At 37.2% G+C, this 20,888-nt stretch overlaps 4 protein-coding genes across 10 annotated transcripts; 1 reads left to right on the top strand and 3 right to left on the bottom strand.

Moving 5' to 3' along the window:
* Positions 1 to 625: 625 nt before the first annotated feature.
* LOC120359597 lies at positions 626 to 3,765 on the bottom strand. Of its 4 annotated transcripts, none has more exons than XR_005576366.1 (3): positions 3,135 to 3,765; positions 1,167 to 1,768; positions 626 to 1,025 (listed from the first exon to the last, which is right to left on the bottom strand). XR_005576366.1 is itself a non-coding variant. In XM_039457613.1 (2 exons), the coding sequence occupies exons 1-2, from the start codon at positions 1,810 to 1,812 to the stop codon at positions 873 to 875; spliced, it is 423 nt and encodes a 140-aa protein (XP_039313547.1). In that variant the 5' UTR covers positions 1,813 to 1,910; the 3' UTR covers positions 626 to 872. The 4 variants fall into 4 exon arrangements, 1 of the variants encoding a protein (XP_039313547.1); XR_005576368.1 differs by having other exon boundaries at positions 1,457 to 1,768; XR_005576367.1 differs by having other exon boundaries at positions 626 to 1,768; positions 3,217 to 3,765.
* Positions 3,766 to 3,914: 149 nt separating this feature from the next.
* Positions 3,915 to 16,956, top strand: LOC105208206 (lysophosphatidylcholine acyltransferase). Of its 3 annotated transcripts, XM_011177999.3 has the most exons (12): positions 3,915 to 4,123; positions 4,241 to 4,450; positions 7,464 to 7,609; positions 9,966 to 10,183; positions 12,673 to 12,785; positions 13,382 to 13,536; positions 13,634 to 13,771; positions 13,930 to 14,055; positions 14,128 to 14,272; positions 14,425 to 14,523; positions 14,609 to 14,753; positions 15,077 to 16,956. In XM_011177999.3, exons 2-12 carry the CDS (start codon positions 4,322 to 4,324, stop codon positions 15,160 to 15,162), a joined length of 1,500 nt encoding a protein of 499 aa, XP_011176301.1. In that variant the 5' UTR covers positions 3,915 to 4,123; positions 4,241 to 4,321; the 3' UTR covers positions 15,163 to 16,956. The 3 variants fall into 3 exon arrangements, with proteins under 3 accessions (XP_011176301.1, XP_011176302.1, XP_011176303.1); XM_011178000.3 differs by lacking the exon at positions 9,966 to 10,183 and adding an exon at positions 11,185 to 11,399 and having other exon boundaries at positions 4,075 to 4,450; XM_011178001.3 differs by lacking the exons at positions 3,915 to 4,123; positions 4,241 to 4,450 and having other exon boundaries at positions 7,475 to 7,609; positions 9,881 to 10,183.
* Positions 16,950 to 20,066, bottom strand: LOC105208205. Of its 2 annotated transcripts, none has more exons than XM_026139904.2 (5): positions 19,644 to 20,066; positions 19,215 to 19,325; positions 18,790 to 19,020; positions 18,419 to 18,676; positions 16,950 to 18,222 (listed from the first exon to the last, which is right to left on the bottom strand). In XM_026139904.2, the coding sequence occupies exons 1-5, from the start codon at positions 19,746 to 19,748 to the stop codon at positions 17,008 to 17,010; spliced, it is 1,920 nt and encodes a 639-aa protein (XP_025995689.1). In that variant the 5' UTR covers positions 19,749 to 20,066; the 3' UTR covers positions 16,950 to 17,007. The 2 variants fall into 2 exon arrangements, with proteins under 2 accessions (XP_025995689.1, XP_039313544.1); XM_039457610.1 differs by having other exon boundaries at positions 18,422 to 18,676; positions 19,644 to 20,014.
* Positions 19,792 to 20,827, bottom strand: LOC113005025. Its single transcript, XM_026139907.2, has one exon. It carries the CDS (start codon positions 20,750 to 20,752, stop codon positions 20,219 to 20,221), a length of 534 nt encoding a protein of 177 aa, XP_025995692.1. The 5' UTR covers positions 20,753 to 20,827; the 3' UTR covers positions 19,792 to 20,218.
* Between the last annotated feature and the right edge of the window lie 61 nt (positions 20,828 to 20,888).

Raw genomic sequence — 20,888 nt, 5'->3', positions numbered from 1 at the left:
GTCAAATTAACATTTTCTCACTGTACGTATACAATAATCGTAGAGGCTTCAAATCAGAAATAGTAAAAAATGTTTATTCCATTTTATTTTTAATATTACATATTTTTATTTTATCAGTATTAAAGTCAAATATATTAACAATTTAAGGATGTATAGGACATTTCTCAAAGCATTAAGAAAATTATGAAAAAATTATAGATTGTTTTATATTACATTTGAAAGTAATGGAGGAAATTTGGTGACAATGTTTTATCTGAATGAAAAATTATTTCAACAAAAAGTAGACATGTGTTCTAATAAAAATATAAATAATAATAAAATAATAATGATAAAAATCAGAAATTTTTAATTTAAGTACTCTAAATATTCACAATGATCTATATAGTTTCATTGTAATTTGTGATACAGAGATAAGTTTTGTAAAATAAATAAAATTTAATTATTTATTTATATAAAAACAGGCAATCACAATAAAACTTTGTATAAATCATCCTGAATACTTGAAGTACTTACACAAAAAAATTGAGATTTTTCTTAATGTTGTAAAAATACGATTTAATTTTTAATAACAAAGTAAATAGACTATAAAATTATGTTATTAAATAAGAATATAATCTTATTCACACAGCTTTCATATGTATATAATTTATTTGAAATGTTAATATTAAACATATTTTCCAAATTTTACTTACTTTTGTAAGGACTGTATGTTCAATACATCCTTAACAGTTTGATTATTTTTTTCAGTATTATTGTTATTCGATTTATTACATAATAATTTACATTGCTTGTATTGCCTATGTGAAAATGATTCCTATAAACCTAAGGTAAACAATATGTAAGTAATCCATGTAGATCTTGAATTTTGATATTTATGGCACAATCCACCTGGCTCTGAATAAGTAAACAGACGGTGTATTCGACACGTGTTCCGGGATGATTCCGTGGGATAAATCGGAGGAGAAATCATCTTTAATAAATAAGTAGCGACCGAACGCGTTTGACTCGTGTTGCCGGGTTGCTGCCTGGGAATAAATTGGGAGAACAATCAGTTTAATAAGTAAACAACGACTGACATGGTGCTTAATGCAGAGTAAATATTAACAGTCATTATCAGATACAGGATCTCGCTTGACGACCAAAGTGCGTCAGTATTCAAGAATTACTTTTACTCGAAGAGACTGGGCACCGATGAATGTCGAATCTTGACCTTGAGGCGATCTCGCCCAAACTCCGATTGACTTTCGGTGATTAATTCAACCGGTAGAATTGCTTATGCGAAATTACATCTTTTACATACGTAACATTCATCGTTTAAACATGATAAATAAGCTATCAAAATTTTTATGACAATAAATATTAAACTCGAACTAGCGCTCAGATGAACATTCCTTTAGCGTTTTAGGGTTAAGTCAATCAGAGCTTCAGTCCAAGAGTATTTTTTATCGTATCTTACTTTGATCAAGGTCCATTCTATCTCGTAGCTACAGATTAGGAAAAACGAGTTTCGTAATGCCATTGATCAATGATATTATTATATACCTCGCAAAGTGGAACGGATATTTCCCATTCGCTCGCGAAATAACAGTCGTTGCGAGATTCAAATAGTGCACGCCTTGCGAATAACGTGTACGATGATGGATCTTTATAGCGCGCGATGCTCGTCGGTATTCCGTCAGTAACGACCGGTAATGACGGAAACGTAGTACTTACGCGAGATAGAGCAGATAGGTAAGATCGATACGTGGACCGCAGCTGCTGACGACACCTGCGAAATGGTTTCAAACACTGTATTGTCAAAGTTTTCCACATGACAAGGACACACACTTCAATTATAATAATTATACATTCAATAATTATAATAATTATATTATAATTATTGAATGTAATTATTATAATTGAGGTTGTCAATAATTATATAACTTATATTCAATTATAGTTTCAATAATTATAACTCTGATTCGCGACGATCAACTCAACCAGCAAAATTAAATTAAAGCAGAATCTCGAATATATATTTACTGAGAAGACATTTGGTAAAAAACTAAAATATTTAATCCGATACAATCAATTAAACATACAACTGATTCAACAATTATATAGTTACACAAAAAAGGATGTAAGAAAAACATTAATCATATTAGAAATTCATAAGCATTTAAAATTAGATAACTTAAAATAATTATAATATAAATCAGCAAACAAGATTGATATTTTATTCGTAAATTAAATTTATATGCAATAACAAAAAAATATTGGAAATAATTAAATATTTTTTCCTTCATAATTTTTTTTCTTTTACATAAATTAATTTTTAACTTAGGAAAAAAGTTAATAAATGAAAGTTTATGCTTCAAAAATAAATAGTTAAAGTTAAAAATTAAATCATTTAAAATCAATTATATTAAAAATTACTAACTTTTTAACTACTATTTTACACTTATTATATAATATTTCATCAGTTATTGATATAGTCAGGGTAGGGTATATATCAATAAACTAATTATAACCAATTATTGATATTTCATCTATTGATATAGTAATTAGTTCATTGAAATATTTTATCAAGTTCTTTTTCTTAAGGACAAATACATAAAAAAACAATATCTCTTATTATTGTATATAAACTTAATTTACTAATAAAATATTAAATTTGTTTGATGATCCATATTATATAATTTTGAGTAATCTAACTTAAAAAATTCGCAAATTTCTAATTTAATGAATAATGCTTTTTAAAATTAACTTTTAATTTAGCTTAAATTAATTTAATCTTAATGTAACATTCAAGCAGTTAGTTTTTTGTTCATGTAACTTTCATTGCAACTAAATTAATTTTATAAATTGTTAACTTTAATTTTATTTAGTTAAAAAATATATATTGACTTATCCAACTCTTTCTAAAATATTTTAATAAAAATATCAAGCCTTTCAGAAACCCTGCTTCATCTTATCTTTATCAAAGTAATTTTAAATTATCGAACACTGAATGCAGTCATTTCTCGACATATTAATTGCGTTAAAGGCACGTTCCACTTAACGCTTACGAGCGTCATTTGTCCTTAGTTTAATATTTGATAAACAAGATGAATGAAATGATTCCAAGAGCGTTACGAGTATTAAGTGGAACGTACCCTAAGTCAATCGGTGTTTCATCGAAGTCATCGCGAAGAATAACAGAGATAATCCGAACGGTTTCGACCAAGTTCCGATTACCTCAATCTTGTCGAGCTCAACACCTGTGATACTCTATTATAAACAGAAATAGCTTGTCTCCTCGTCGTTTGATACAGGTAGAAAGATCAACTCGGGAACGATGAATCTGGATGAATCTCTCGCGAGGTTAAAAACTCTGTTGAGAGAGCAGTTCTGCCAATTGTTATTAATGGGAGTTTGATCGAAACTGCCCTCTGTTGCGAAACAGCAATTGACTATGGTAATTAGCGCTCCACAGATTCGTGGAAATTGCTTCGCGAAGAAAGAGCCTCCGTCGAGGAAGAAGCGCGACCTTGCCGGGAAGAAAAGGTTCCAAAACAATTGCGCGCGCGTACGTTGTTTTTCTAAATTTAGACACTGTCGCATTTCATTCGGCAAGTAAAATCAGTAGCAGTGTTTCGCGTGCGGAAAATTCAGCGCGGAAAAGTGCAGTACCACGCCGCGGTGGCGTTATCGTTCGATTGTAAAGGGAAACTTGGAAGATGGAAAACAGATGGAGCGACAGCCGACGAAAGATTCAAATTTCACTTTACGGTGAGCAATGAGCATATCGTGAGGCGCATTCGGGGAAAGAAGGTTGGTGGTCCATCGTGTTTTCCGACGAACGAGCGTGAAAGGAGTACGGCGTCGTCCGAGGTGCTCCCGCGAGCTGCTCCCAACAGTGAATCCTCGCACAGCATCGGGCAAGCGCTAACCGGGTCGTCGGCATCGCTCGCTGCCGCCGACGGCGGCGGCGGCGGCGCTCGCTCTCTCTCTCTCTCTCTCTCTCACTTGCTCGCTCGCTCGCTTCTCACTCGCGCGTAATCGGCGGGAGGAGGCGCCGCGTAGGAGCGCTCGAGGTGGCGCGTGTCCGGGTAGCGCAGTCTACCGTTGACCGTTAACCCTTTCACATACGGAGGGGTGCGTGGTACGTGCGACATCGCTTCGCGACATTCTCTCGCTCTCTCTCTTTCGTTCGTGTTGCTTCTCTCTTTCTCTCTGTCTCTCTCTCGCTGCTTATCTTCTCAGTGGAAGGTCTGGTTAGTCGAGGGACGTTCGCGAGGGACTCCATCCCCATCCCCGGGAGTCTCGGGCGAGTTTCTCGGGCTATTTTCCTTCCTCCACGATGAACGGAAACGCGAAGAACGAGCGGCCACAGCACGTCGACGACATCGACGCCACCTCCCTCGGCGCCGACATTCTCAACCCCTTCGTGCATCGGCTCGAGCTCGGCTCGACCTACGAGAAGCTCAAGGTCAGTATATGTTCGGAAAGGACACAGCTTCCGTCCTTCGCTCTCTTATGGGATCGATGATCGTGCGATCGTGTTTTGGGGGATGCCACCACTGCCACTGCCACTGCCGTCGCCACCGAGGAAAACGGGTGTGCTTCGATCGCGGTGCACGAGAAAGTGCGCGTGAATGTTTTGCAGAGAAAGATTTACGTGGAACTCTTTTCTACGCATTTGATGAAACAGATGAAAGCGGCAATGACGATCGACAATATGACGAAATATAATTCGGACGTGGCTTGAGTCGTCAGGGACGAACTCTAAGCTTATTCCGTAAACTGCGAAAATGATTGTTTTTCTAAGAGGGAATTGTCCTCTTCTCCAGCGATCTCCGAATGTCCCCCCCCTCCGAGTTGTAATAAGTGCAACGGTATGCATAATCTGAAACAACACACGACGTGTAACGATTGTCACCGTTATGTAAGATTGCCTTGCAAATTTCAGGTTGTGATGAAATAAGGACAGGAGCAATATAACGCGGAAAGAAAACATTCGCGCGTGGACAAACGCGAGGAGAGAGAAAGATATCGCACAGGCACACAGGCCGGTTTTCCTCAAGTTGGTCGCGGCCCGACTTTCACGACGCAGTGGGAATCGGCAGCCAGGTCATGCCAGGCCGCCAATCTATTCGACGACGACGCCTCGTCATTTTTCCTGATAAGGAGATTTACGGTCCTCCCTATCCCAGGGGCCGTTGTCTCCTCTCGTCACACGTCCGCTCGATGGTCCACGGCGCGAGGCGTGTGATGTTTGCGCCTCGTGTATCAATTTCCGCCCCACTTTCCTCGGTGGCGCGCGTTGTCGCGAGGACTTCCACGCGAAATGCAGTACGAACGTTAGTCACGTGCACCAGCCGTGAACAAGGTCATCACGTATGATTGGTACATTCACTTGGATTAGATGCTCCGATACCCGATTACTTGTGATTTGGAAAGTTTGACGCAGTGTATTTTCTTCGCTCCAGGAGTGTAAACTTATGGAATCCCATAATGGAATCAAGACTGTCATTATTTTTATTTTGAGAAAAAATCATTGTGATCTCACTCAATACACTTTTTACGAAGATCCTGTGATGAATTCTTAATATATATGGCAACGATTTTAAAGTTAAGCTTTTTAAATAACAAAAAAAACTTTAAAATTATATCAAGAATTCATCACAAAGTAATCGCTCAAAGCTTATCGAGTGGAATGATAATGCTCTTTCCTAAAATGATGACTTTTACTAACAAGATGTTATCTTGATCTACGTTATCTACGTTCGTGCGCGTTTGGTTGTATGTTTGATTGTCGGACGTGTGTATTGCGCTTCTTCAAAATCAACTCGCTCGCTCCGGCACGTCGAGATGTGTTAACTTGGACACCTGGTGCGAGCCGCGGTTCTTACGTACATACATAAATTCCATCTTTTATGTACACCGATTTCTTAAATTTAAAGGTCCATAAATCTAAGTTCACGCCTGTCGACCTGGATTATTTATGAGAAACGTTTCTCGCGCTCGTTAAACTTGTTTCTTCATGTTCTAATTCAGATTTCGCGAAAAGTGACGCCACTCCAATGTTTTTCACCGTCCACATATTTTACCGGCCATTAAAATTGCAGTCACTCTTTTCTAGCCGTTAACACAGCTGCGAGTGGCGCTCCTTCGTGATGCTTTCTCTTGTTAAAACAGCAGTGAAGTCTTGGACGCGTAGAAAGCCCGCATTTTAGATGCGTGGCGAGTGAACGAAAGACTGCAACATCGTAACGCGAAATCAAGCTGAAATGTAAAAATTGAGAAAATCGACGAAATTGTATCATATACTTTTATTCATATCGCATTTGTTCTCTCTTTTTTTTGCTCCAATTATTCCAGCTGCATTTCACTTTTTAGTCAGTAGCAAATGAATGTTCGTACGTTGAATGAATATGGATAGTGAATATTATTTTGCATTAATGTTGCATGTGCACATTGATGTATGATTTTCCAGCATATCTTCGTTGCGAAATAACGCAACACGGGCCCTTGGAATTTACAGTTACGTCCGCGAGACAACTTTCTAGGCAAAAATCAGCGCATGACGAACGCGTGGACGGCCTCTTCATTATTGTTATTTGCATAACGTTATTGATCTGAATAATTCAAACCAAAAGTCTTGTTGATCTCCGTTAAAATTGTATTCCAGATACATTGTCTTGACATTCATGCGCAAAGTTCGTGTGTTCAGTTTTCTTGTCTAATCACTGTCCCAATTCTCTTTTACCTTTGTCTGCGACAGAATGATGTCATGGCAGTCACATACGAATTGATCTGGGTCGAGAGATATTTATTTTATAACAAATAAATTTAATAGACTTCGATAGACACCCGACTTACTTTTACACATCACACATCCGGCGCATTAGTATCTTGTATTCATTTCAATGAGATGAAACGCGATGAGACGAAGTGCGGCTGAAGCACGACTAATGTGCGCCTAACGGAACAGTGAAACGTAGCAAACGGTACTCGCATCCCATCTCTTCTGCGCTTCATTCTTTCTTTCGCCTCATTTTTACAAGACGGAAAGCCGAAACCTTCTGATGGACGTGTCGTAACCTTGACCGCGAGACAAGTGCTAAGTTTATTCAAGAGCCAGTTACTTACTTACCTGCGTGTCCCATTTTTTACGATCTTGCGATACCGCGAGAATATTCCGTCGACTTAATGAACTTCTTATGTGTACTGTTCGACATACATTTTCTAACACATTTTCTTGTTTGAAATGTTAATATCTGCGTAACATTTAGAAAGCGTGAATATGTTTAATGTGTTTGATTATTATTGTTTATTATCGAACAGAAATCTCCGGACCTACAGATCAAAAATCAAATTGATATTCATCTCGATTTTATATGTAATCGAAATATACGATATCAAATATAAAGTCGACTTATAGATATGAAAATTTAACCGATTTCTGACAAGATTGACCCGGTGATGTTTTGGTGTTACAGACTGTATTCCTGACGATCGCCCTTCTACCGTTTAGGCTAGCCGCAATCACGACTTTGATGATCCTAGCGTGGTTATTGGCCTGCTTTGGTCTGCATGGAATATCTGAAGAGGATCTTCGACGAGCTCCTCTGAAAGGATGGAGACGGTATGTTTGAAGGAAATCAAGCGTCAGAATAATTGCGGCGAGAAAACGGTCCTCTTCCGTTTACTCTCTTCCTCTTTTATTCTTTATTCCGAATCCTCTTTCTATCATGCTATTCATGTTAACATAATCATACCTTTTGGGATCGCTTTTTAACCTCTGTGCTGGTATGGTATTACCTCGTTTTACTGGCAGATTAAAACTATACTTAAATCTACACCAATCACACTTAGAGATCCTTAAATCTAGAATTTTTCAAAGGTATTTAATAATAAAAGGCTAAGAAACCAGCAATTCTGACATAAGGTGTTAAGAAGGAAAAATTATATTTAAAAATCCTATATTTAAAAAAATATATAATGATTAGAACGTTTCGAACATCACAGGATCTTCTTCAGCTAAATGATATTTAACAAAATATATAAAACATAACGTAATTTTAAAAGAAGGAAGCTTTAAAAATTGCTTAATATTTCTGTATCAATTATTAAATACATTTTCAGTTCTATAAACTGCATGCCGATACCGAGGTCAGACTTTAAATGTAAATTGAATTATAAGCTAGGAATAATGTCTCGAATTAATTATTTAATTTCAAATGTTATTTTAATCACATTCAATTCAGATTAAGAAATAGGTTTGAAACGTTGTAATTGTCATTAACCTTTTAAAAAAACATAATTTTTTTCTTTTTAACATTTTATGTCAGAATTGCTCGTTTTTTGGCCTTTTTAATTTTTTAATCCTTTGCATACACGAGTTTGACACATTATTTTTATATTTAATGATGCTTGTGATTACACAGTAAACCCGATAAATTTGAATTAAATGCAAAATTTAGAGATGGCAATATAACCAATGGCCTTTAGCTGTTTATGATAAAAAAAGAAAGGAAGATATAAAAATTATATATTAAAAATACATATTTATTCAAATTTATTTAAAACAAGTCTATCTTTTCATCGGTAATAAAGTCCTTGTCTGCGATTTTATTACTATTACAACATTTCCGTGCTTAATGAAACGTTTGATTCGTGTGGTCTTCTTGTAGTAATTTATTAATAATTTTTGACACAGTATGTGGTTAACCGGTTGTCTTGTTAATTTATTGACACCGGCAGAATTAATACGTGTTTTCTGAACTTATAACTCAAGTATCAATTAATTTCAATAAGTGAAATATTAGAATTATGTAAATAACCCCGGAAAAATGCTATTTTTTGGTCAAAGCAAATTTAGATACTTTATAATATTTCTGTATCAGTTACTAAATACATTTTTCAGTTTTATAAAGCGCTACGGGTGAACGGACTTGAAACTCAATCATAAATCGAAGCTGGAAATAATATTTTAATTTCATTAATTTGAATTGAATTTGCAATGTAAGAAATAACTAATTTGATTAAAATTTTATCTTAAAATAAATAATCTGAATTGAATGTAATTAAAATATCTGAAATTAAATAATTAATTCAAGATATTATTCCTAACTTATGATTCAGTTTACGTTTCAAGTCTGATTTGTATCTATGCAGTTTATAGAATTGAAAAATATATTTAATAATTGATACAAAAATGTTAATAAGCACTAAAATCTGTTTTAAGTACATTTTTCCTCATGTTTGAATTCAAGCATATCAAGTCATAATTCATAGTTTCATTTCATTCATAATTCCAATTATCGAAGTGACTCATTAAACAAAAGTAAAGTTATTCCCTCTATCGATTAGTATACTTAAATGAGGAAACAGTGGTTAGTTGTTAGTGAAGTTGTGGTGTTGCTTATTTATATCTCTTTCATAATTTAGTCATGCGTTACTATCAAGGTCTTGCGACAAGAAAAGTCTATAAGAAGACCTTGTACCATAACGAAAGGTTATGACGGGTTTAGCTGGAAAAAAGTATTTCTAAAGAACTTTTATTGTAACTGAGTATACACATATATTGCACGCAATGGGATTGTAAGCTTCTAAATTATTCACGATGCAGACGTTTGTTTGGATTTAGTATCACTATCAAATCAGCTTTTATTTGAACGTAAGCATAATGTTAAGAGCATGTGAGCATAATTATTTATTAATTTGCGTACACAAATGTAAAGAGTGAAACAATTTTTCTAGTTCACAATATTTTCAAGTATTTTCTGAACTTCTGAAACTTGTCTAGTTTTAAGGATCTCCGTGAACTAAAAATACAAATCGTTTTCTGAAATCGAATTTTTGATGAACTGCCTTAATTTCCGAGAAATGCTTATAAGAGTTCCGCTAATTTTAGAATCCCTTGTCGAGAGTAGAAATAGAGAATCGCATCGGACGATGGTGCATGCGCATTGCAAATTAAACGACTTAAACAAAAACAGAGACATGCGCGTGGTGATCTGCTGGATGATGCGGGCGTTATTTATCTGCGGTGGATTTCATCACCTGAAGGTCAAGGGCCGGAAAGCGGAAACTAAGGATGCACCGGTGTTGGCTCTCGCCCCACATTCCAGCTTCTTCGATGCACTTCCGGTTGTGTACCTTGGCGGGCCTAGCATCGTTGCCAAAGGGGAGAGTAGCCGTCTCCCTTTCTTCGGAAGTAGGTCGCCCATTGTCGTTTGTTGCTGAATTAAACTGAATGATAAGAGAGAAGTTCATTCGAGCTTGTTTTTTTTTCCAAATGAAAGTCGACCATAAAATAAATTACAGTAGTCGATTAAACGTTGGCGAAACTGCAAAAGAAAACTGTTGATTTTAAGGTCGAACTGCAATATGACTTCTAAATGAATAATCTTAAATTAGATTCGCGACCTTTTTTCTTTTGAAAACGAAAGATTGATATAAAAATTACAATGTTCTATTCTAATCATATATTTTATGTACATAGTATTCATGTGTGCAAATATGGTGGATGGGATTTACATTCTTTAACAACTAACTTTAACAGTTTTAACATTTGTTGCTAACACACTTATAAATATATATAGTATTTTATTTGATAAGATTACAAGTCGCGATTCAATTAAAAAAAACTAAAGATTTTATTCAATTAATTGAATAATACGTTATTCATTAACTCTCTGATGCATTACTGAATATCTTTGCTTAGAAATTTACATTGTGCCTGATATTATCTAAAAACTGTAGATTCAGATATGTGTGTAAACTTGTAGATACTAACAATGACCGAATATTGCATTATTACGCGTATTGCATTAGAGAGACGAAAAAAAAGGAGAATGCGCGCGCGTGTACAAGTATGCGATTTAAGTTCTACGAAGCGCACTAACGATGATCAACGAAACTTGAGTTACTAATCGAACGCTTTCACCGTCTTTTTGTCCCTTTTCTATCCGTTGCTCGATCGTGTAGAAAGTTTATCGGACACAGTCGCTCGTAAACGCGTTTCCCTCTTTCGTAGTACGATTTGAATGTATATAGTATCGACACACACTCGGCTGTCACGATATTCTGCATTCTCTTCGATACCATCAAGTCGCGGATACGTCTTCGTTGAAACTAAATATTTAAACACTTGGGGTACAATATTCAGTACTCGAGTAATTCCATTGCATGTACCTTGTCGGTTGAAACCTGCAGAAAGATAGTGCCATGGATATGTTTCGTGGGTCGGCTCACTTACCAGGCCGGCGGGATGAAAATCGTGGTCCGAGGAAAACAGGCTTCCAGATCGGAAGCCCCGATTCTGGTTCTCGCGCCGCACTCGACCTTTATGGACGGCGGCATCGTTTACGTCACCGGATTCCCCTCGATCATCGTCAGGCGAGAGTCGGGATTGAATCCGTTTATCGGAAGTAGGTGATACACTCCTGTTTCTTTTCATTTTTTTCTTTATATCAGTTTCTACGTAAAACGTTTCTGTAAATTTATCAATACGTTACTCGAAATAATCATGATATTTCTTATTATATGACGTCGAATACTTGTGCGTGATTAGACTTGAGCCAAGTAAAATAATGTAACGTTATGATACGCATACTGAAGAAGTCATTGAAGTTATCGAGGCCTAATGTTACAATACGTGAGATCTTTGAGTGAAAATCGAGGTCTCGGGCATCATCGGTATTGTTAGCGAATGTAAAAATGCCCCGTAATGTTTATTTCAAAATCGTGCGCAACGAAAAAGATAATTATTATGTTCAAAGCGGCACGTACAGTATTATATGTCGTTATTGTTTTATTACATCGTATATACAGGCGGTGTTTTGATATACATTGCCAGTATACTGAAAATCTATAGTTTATATTACATTGAAAAAAAAAGAATTTAGTAATAATAATCTAGCTTTGGAAAAATAATTTTAATTAAATATTTGATTAATATAATCAAACATTTAATAATATTTAGTAATCAATCGATTATTAAACGGTTACTAAATATTACTATATATTTGGTTATATTAATTGAATATTTAATTGAAATTATTTCGTCAAAGCTTTGTAACTATCATGTGGATTCAATTATTATTACTAGACTCTTTTCAGTATACATATACTATAGATTTTTAGTACTGTATATCAGAACACAGTTTCAGAAAGCAATGTCAATTAAACAATCTTAACTGTTGATTGTCATTACTTTGTGAAGATCGAATATTAACAAACTTTAAAAAAAATCAATTATTTATATCCTTTTTGAATTAATAATATTATATGTTTCGTATTGATTAATGAATCCCATTCACCATTTTATATCGAATAATTTTGAAGTAGATGCACTTGTAAGAATTCCGTTACTTAACGCTCCGTGTGATTGTAATTTAATGAAACAATGGTCCGTTTATTTATGCATACTTGCAAAATAATCGATCTTTTGCAAGGATGTTGTAATGAATTTCCGGTCTCCGATGGTCATTGACTGATCGACTTTAACCAATTATGACAAATCATTCGGAAGACTTTCTTACAAGTGCATTAGTTCAAAAGAACTTCTTACGCAGCAAAACTAAAGATAATTGGTTCAATAAATCCGAATAAAATTAAGAGAGATCCAAGTCGTAATTATTAGTTAGCATTTGTGCAATCGATTATATTTTTGGTTTTTCTTTTGATGTTTGATATACATAGAACTCATCAACTACACACAACCGGTCTACGTGTGGAGGGAAGATCCGAATTCTCGTCAGAATACTATCAAAGAGATCATTGAAAGGACTACTTCCAAGGAAGATTGGCCACAAGTAAGCAAATTTATTTAATAAAATCATTAATGCCAATAAGATCTAGCGCAACTAACAGTAATTATTTTACAAAACATTTAATTATTAGTGGAGTTTATAGTGTATAAAGAATGTACAAACAGCGAGAGAAAGAGAAAGTGAGAGAGGTAATATATAGATAGAATATATACATATGTATAAATATAAATTGAATTAACGCGCACACTACCGCATTTGTTGATGTAACCTCATGTTTACTAATACGCATTATGATCTCTCAAGATGTTGGTAGGCATCTCGAACAATTTCTTTAATTTATTATAAATTTGAAAAGTAAAGTCTAATCTAAATATTTAGGATTTGTACTTATGTGACATATTTTTATTTTTGGACTCGTCCCTTAAAGTAGTAACATGTAACGAACTTTAAGTGATTAAAAATCAATATTTATACAGAGTTTATGAAGTTTGTAAAACTGAGTTTGCAAAGATTGCGGAAGTTGTACTCTCACGTTCTCAATAATTCAAGGATGCGAGATACACGAGAGCTTGCAATCAAGACGCAAATCACTACTTTTGCGTCTGCTGATGTAATTGACCCGACTATTTTCTCCTCAGGTTATGATATTTCCCGAAGGTACCTGTACAAACCGGTCATGCTTGATTACGTTTAAATCAGGCGCCTTTTATCCCGGTGTGCCGGTACAACCTGTGTGCATCAGATATCCCAACAAATTAGACACGGTAACGTGGACATGGGAAGGTCCTGGCGCGTAAGTATAGAGAAGCGCCTTCCTCTTTTTTTTAAAATTATTTTTACACGTTTATTTTTTGTGTTATGGTTTATCTGTTGCTTTGCATCCGTTGCAGATTGAAATTGTTATGGTTGACGTTAACGCAGTTAAATAGCAGCTGTGAAATCGAATTTCTTCCTGTTTATAATCCGAGCGAAGCGGAAAAACTGGATCCCAAATTGTATGCAAATAATGTACGACGTCTTATGGCAGAGTGAGTTTTATTTACAGCGTAAACTAGGAGTTTTGAAAGTTAATGTTCAGATAAAACATTGTAATAACATTGCAACAATGTTACAATGTTGTTACAATATTGCCGCAATATTACATGTTGCTTGGATCCCCGAAAAGATTATTCTTTTGATTTTACAGAGCGTTGAAAATTCCTGTTTCGGATTATACATATGATGATTGCCGAATCATTAGGAAGGCCCATCAGTTACACTTGCCGCATGCGTCTAATATCGTAAAAAGCCATAAACTTCGGTACAAATTAGGGTAAGTTGCAAGAAATAAACTTACATTACGTAATTAATTAAAATTTAGATAATTTTGCTTTATTTGTCATAGTTTAGTGGCATCGAAAACGGAAGAAGAACTTGTTCAGAAGAAGATGAACAACTTTGGCGAAGTAAATTTGCAAGAGTTTGCGCAGATCCTCAGATTGGATGATAAGGATCCAATCACTCAACAATTGTTTCGCATTCATGATAAGGTTCGTATGTAATACAAAATTTAAATAAAGTTTGTACATAACAAAAAGTTATAATAGATTAAAGTAAAAATTTGTGTTATAATAAAAGTTCATGTATAATACAAAATTTAAATAAAGTATTAATTTAGAAAATTATGTATATCATTTTACAGTTTGGACAGGGTAAGATCGATCTTGAGGAATATATCTTCACCGTGCTGGCGACGGCGAACGCGTCTTCGGAACTAGACAAGGTCGAGATTGCATTTGACGTAAGTGCAAACTGTTTAAGTATAAGTCTAATGTATATACATAGTATGTAAACTTTTATTTTTGCATGTTTACATTGTGTTATAGATATGCGGCTCGAAAACAGCAACATGTTTAACTCAATCGGAACTCAGAAAAGCCTTGAGGTTATCGATACGTATGCAGCCAGAGGAATCTGACAAGATCTTTCAGCAGGCCAGAAATGTTGATAATGCTTGCACAGTCAGCTTTGGTAAACATCTTTGATTACGAGCTATTTTCTTGCACAAGCAACTTGTTTCATTGCAGCCATATTGAATGTCAGAAAAAAAATTATACATGAATTTATTGATAAAATCGAACAAAAAAGTTTTCTGTACATTTCAATTTTTATTAACAAACTCGAGCAGTGACGTACGAAGAAATCAATTTATGATGTATAATATAATAAAGAAGTAGTCATATGTGATTTCTCGCTTCTGACGTTGTAAACCGATATAGCTGCTATGAGAAAACAAGTGTCTTAATATATCACGAGGTGAGAATCTTTTCTTCAAGTCTATTTATTTCTTACAGACGATGTTCTGACGCAACTATCGAACCGAACGGAGTATGCACATTTATTCGCTGCGAATAACGAAAGCTCAAAGAAGGCCATTTGAAAGTGTCTTTTAGAGCCCGATGCTTCTTCTAGAGAACATCGAGGCAGGCCTTTCCTTAGTCCTATCTGCTCCACTCCTGTATGAGAAACGTATTCAAGGTGCTTTGAGGCTTTTAAAGCAAAACTATTTTGTCGTCTTCGGAAGCTGCAGTTGCATGCAAGCGGCAATTTAGACAGCTAGCCCACGTCTTTTCTATAATCCTGTAAATTAGAAAAAGTCAAGAATTTAGCGGCTTAGAATTTTAGGAGCCTAAAATTCTAAGATTCGAGGATTCTAAATGATTTTAGATTTGATTATTTACGAGGATTAATTTAGGATATAAAAATCCAAAGATACGCGACGTATCCTAGACTCTGAGAGTTTAAAGACTCGAGTTGTATCTTCTTCGAAGATTCCACGACCTTCGACCTTTGGTTGGACATCGAGATTTGAAACTCGAGAGACTCGCATGAAGAGTTTGGAAAAGGAAAAGCCTAAGGATCTGAAGAAGTAACCATTTTAGTAACTGTACATTTGAAGATAAGTTAGAACATGGAAATTCGAAGATCCTATGAGGTTTATTTCCAATTGAAGATCTACAAGTGTCAAAATATGAAGAAGGAAATCTTGCACTTTTTGATGTACAGTACACATTATATAGTATACAGTTAAGTGATCATTTAGCTTCTTATTAGCTCGAAGGGATCCAAGTGTCCATGACGTAAGCTTGGATGCGCATTTAGAGGAAAAGGAGGGCAGGTAACGACATAATTTATTTTTCGACTCGATGGTTCGCGATATTTGGTGCACATGTACAGACATGTGATCACGTACGGAGATATACATATACGCTAAATTGTGTACATACTTGTTGCACACTATGAACCAGCATGTATGTAAACACACACACACACACACACACATATATACATACACACACATGCGTTAAGAGTAGACGAAGAGATTGTGCGAATCGATCGTGTATACCATCTGTGTATGCGCGCGCAGGTGCATTCATGTGTGTATGTGTTTGCGTACGTATGTATATATAGAAAGGAAAATGTGTATGTGTGTATAGTCAGATTGTCCACTTTGTAATATCTGTATATGAACAAAATGGCCAAAGTTGAACAACGCGCAATTATTAGTGGTCATTCTGAATTGAAAACAAATATGTTGAGTTAGAGAACATTTTATTACAACATATGTTGAAATAACAGTATTTGTTGAACCGAAACTTTTGCTTTTAGTGCGTTATTATACCGAGATGATAATTTTTAGCCAAAGAAACTGCTTATATATTTCGTTGAATGGATAATATACACGCGCTGTTAACATTTATGTATTTAAAATAATCTTATGTTTTATAATATTTTTAACAAAAAATTTATTAGGGATATTGTATGCGTAGATAAACTGACAGCACATAATACAAAGTTTTAGCAGTGCAAAGAACATATATTTCTATCAATGCAGATTAATCTCTGTTCAACTTTATTCTTTTTCTAATTTTAATTAGAAAGAATAAATTAAACTGAGATTAAATTTAATCTACATTGTTAAAAATGGGTATTAGACGAATTGATTTATACGGCGACGTGAAAAACAAATGCAACACACAGCGGTGGCGGGTAAAGTATCTACAAATTTAGTTTAAAGATACAAAAATTTCAAAACGTATAAGCAGTGGCTTAAAGATACAAATTATTTAAAAATTTCTACGTCATTTTGAGAAATGTATGAATGATCTGTTTGTTTTCGTAATCCTATCTCCATCCATCTCTGGTTAGAAAAATAAAAAGCAAAAGCAATATATATTTATGCTTTATTAGCATATAGCTTGATTTAAGACATATTTAAAGCATATTACAATCGCGTGACTTCGGGATTATTGATAGCCCTTAGTTTTCCGTCGGAATGACTAGACCGTCGATGTCTGACTTGCGCGTGGGTCAACGAGACGTATCCCGCCTCATCAACGCGCTTATGTTTATCTAGCTGAATAAATCGTGATCCAGCTCCACCGCCGTCCAGGCACTCGCAGCTTAGACTTGCCTGGTCGAGATCGCCTTGGTATGGTCCCAGCGGAATGAGCAAGCTCTCCGTCGACTTGGTCGGCTGGAAGTGTCGACTGACTGTCGAACTCGTCGCGGTAGAGTATGCAGTACTGCCGCTGGCACCGCTGTTCTTTCGCTGTATGGTACCGACTGGCGTCTTTGATCTGCCACTACCGCCGCCGCTGCTGTGTGATCCTTTACCAGGACGTTCCGCGCTGTGGGTTTTGATAGTCACAGTGTCCAAATAACCATAACCGAAGCCGTAACCGCCGAAGGCTTTGGTAGTTAGATTATCCCAGGATTTAGGTTTGGCGTACTGAAGGCACGGCGGTGGTCGCTGGTGCACACTCGGGTCCCAGTACAGGGTGTCGGTGCTGAGGCTAGTGGAGCAGGAGGCGACGCTTTCGGCTGTCGTCGAGACATCACTACTGGTAATTGAATGAAGACTATGGCCGGATGTGCGAGGGCAACTGTGAGTGTTAGGCTGCTGCGACTGTTGCTGCGATTGTTGATCTCGTCCTTGAGCGTGATGGTGTTGTATATTGGCTTGCTGTTGTTGCTGTTGTTGCTGCTGCTGCTGCTGCTGCTGCTGTTGATGGAGAGCTTGTTCGTTGCGAGCGCGTCGTTGTTTCTCACGACGTCGACGACTAGGCACGCAATTCGGATCGCAGCAGGGACTAGCGAGATCATAAGCATCTAGACTAACGCTGTCGGATTGCTCTCGGCGACGATTTGCGCTGGAGATGCAAGCGACACAAAGATTGTTCTGAGGAGCCGAGTGTAATGATGGTCCTTCACCAGCAGCCGATGACTGCTGCTGGCAGGATTGTTTGTGAGATTTACTCTTTGCAGGTGTACCCATCATACCGTTTGCCTGATGGTAACTATGGCGCAAAGAGGTCACCGCGGATTCGCTTGATATCTTCGAGAGAAAGTGATGATGGTCGCTGCGAGAACGAGGCGGACCGACTGTCACAAGGCAAGCGGCGCTACGTGGTATAAGACATGGTCGTCCATCCGCGAACTGGAAAAGACATCTGCATTCAGATTATTTGAATCGCGCGAATGTAGAAATGATTATAAAATCTTATCGTAGCCATGTGACTTCAGGAATAATTATAAATATAATTACGAAAATTGATTATAAAATATTTGGAAACTTTACTGTGTTTGTAGCACCAATATTTTGATTCTTATTACAGAAACAGAGTAGCGGCTACCACGTTATAAAGTAGAAGGTGCTCAGTGGAGGTTGCTGGCCGGCAGCATTGAATCGTGGAAGAGTTGAAGCTAGAAGAGGGCGATGGTTGGTTGAGATTAGTGCCGATGCTATTAGGCGTTCTTTTGCGCGCTGGCAGTGAATGGGTTTTCCATCGTCCCATTAAAATAGACCGTTCTCTCTCGCACAACCTCTCCAGTTCGCCTAAACGAGACTGGAGAGCGCGTTGTAACTCGATATAACGCATGTGTAATTCCACCTGGAATCATCCATACGTTTAGCTCACCAAAATTCAGTTTTACGTTGTCCTTAAATTGGTAAGGATCACGTTGAAATTGCAAGTCTGTCAACGACTGTAAGATTTTTGCCTACCTTTCTGACACAGTCTTCGAAGGACACGACCATCCGCATTCTGGTATCACAGTTCTTGATAAAGTTCACTAGAGTTTTGTGATCAGCCCTGTCCATCTCGTGGCCGTTTATAGAGAGTATCACGTCACCCTCCCGCATACCAGCTTTGAACGCTGGTCCATCATATTCCACGTAATCCACGTAAGTTACCATCTCTATTTCCTGCTCCCTCTTGTAGTGTATTCCGTAGCTCTGAAATCGATCAAGATTAAATTATTGATGATTGAGACACACTTGAAATGTATTTGTATAAATAAAACACCCTTAATTAATTTTCTTTGAGTTTTTAGATTACGCGGATATGGAATAGAATAAGCGGTCGAGATGGAGTCGAGATATCACGTTTCTTATCCGATGTAATAACATGAATAACAAATTTGCATCACCTGTAACGTGAAACCGTACGTGCCGTTTTTCTTCTCAACGATGATCGTCCGGCGACGTCTATCTTCATCAGCGCGTGCAACCCTATCGGACTTGGTTCTCTCAAGAACGGCCTGAAGTGAAAAAAAAAGAAACGCTTATTACTAGGATTAGTAATTTAAGACTATTTTATGCAACTTTATATCAGATCTGATAAAGATCTGAAAAGAATTATAAGAGTCATCGTGCGTAACAACTGATGAAATGAAATTCCTGCGATTTCTTAAAAACAACGAGTAAGCCGAAGGATATACAGGTATTACTTTACAAATCAAATTAATTATTCAGATTGATGTGTTAGTACGAATACAATAATTCCTCCATTTTCTTCTCGATTTAATCGGATAATCGCGGGGCGCGAGAATAGATAGAAGCAACTCGAGGGTAATTACACATTCGACGACGCCGCTCCATTCCTCCTCGTCGCTGTTATCGACACCGGCTGTTCGACGTTGCCCGGTGCCGGCGGTGCTCGTGTTTTGCGGCGAGCTGTTCATGATCGCGCGAGGATGTCCGTGGCGAGCACCCTGGTTGTTGCTGTTGCTGGGGTGCCATCAACACCACGGTCAGGCGCCTCTACCGAAATCGGCGAGGAGTTGACACGCGTCCCGACGCCACACGACGCCGCGACGGCACGTCTCTACCGCGAACCCGTTTAGCCCGACTGTCTCGTACGTTGTTCATCGCGCAGACGCGACAATATCGGCCTAGCACCCCGCAGCGAGGTAAGGGGTTGGCGGGGATGAGAGCGGCGGGTCGTCGACCGGGCCTCCCTTCCTCCTGCAATCGCATCCCTCTGGTTTCATCACGACGCCCCCCGCGATGCTGGACAGGAATAAACTGAGATTTAAATACGCAGGAGCGCGCATGAATGCATGAAGATCGAAACAATGGGAAATGATTATCGATTGGTTGACAGCCTTCGCTATCGAATATCTTGATTTCTGAATTTTTTATTCATTGATTTTTAGAACCGTCTTTCCTCCACTCGTGTTGAATATTTGATATTTGACCGGGCACAGTTGCAAGTCCGCTCTTCTTTAATGATGCAGCCACATTTTCTAACAGTTTCCTTGCTCTTGATGATATCACGTTCACCACGACAACATGGTGAACATTTATCTTTCTTGATATCCTTTAATTGTTTTTTTCGCTGGTGTTCGTCGGCGCTAACGGAGTAGCGGCGCATTCTTGCAGCTTCTCCGCTGCCGTTACCATTCTTAGAAGAGCACACGCATTTTATCGGCCATTTATCCGTAGCGGAAGCGACCCTCTTGCATTGATATACAGGGCCCTCGTCAACACCCTTGAAAAGATAGGGTTGCCTATTATGAGGAAGCTGAAATTGCGTGACGATCTTCCTGCCAAAGCACGAGACGCGGATGAAGACGGTAACTTCGCCTACATGTTGCCCTGTCGCTGTGGTAATTTTAAAAGCGTTCTTCATTGTTTTACATGGATTACTGTGCTGAGAGGCGTACATGCTTAGCAGGGAGTTCATGAGGCTATGAAGTTGAATCTGGTGAGTGCCTACGTCAGAAAATATCTTTACATTTGTAGATAAAATTCCTGATTAGAATTTGATAACGAAAAAAAAAGATAATAAAATGAGACAGGGAAAAGTTTACTGACCGATT

Source organism: Solenopsis invicta, chromosome 14 (assembly GCF_016802725.1).
Source record: "Solenopsis invicta isolate M01_SB chromosome 14, UNIL_Sinv_3.0, whole genome shotgun sequence".
In the NCBI taxonomy this organism is placed as follows: Eukaryota; Metazoa; Arthropoda; class Insecta; order Hymenoptera; family Formicidae; genus Solenopsis; species Solenopsis invicta.
The sequence above is the reverse complement of the archived record's forward strand: the minus strand, read 5'-3'. Positions and strand labels throughout refer to the sequence as shown.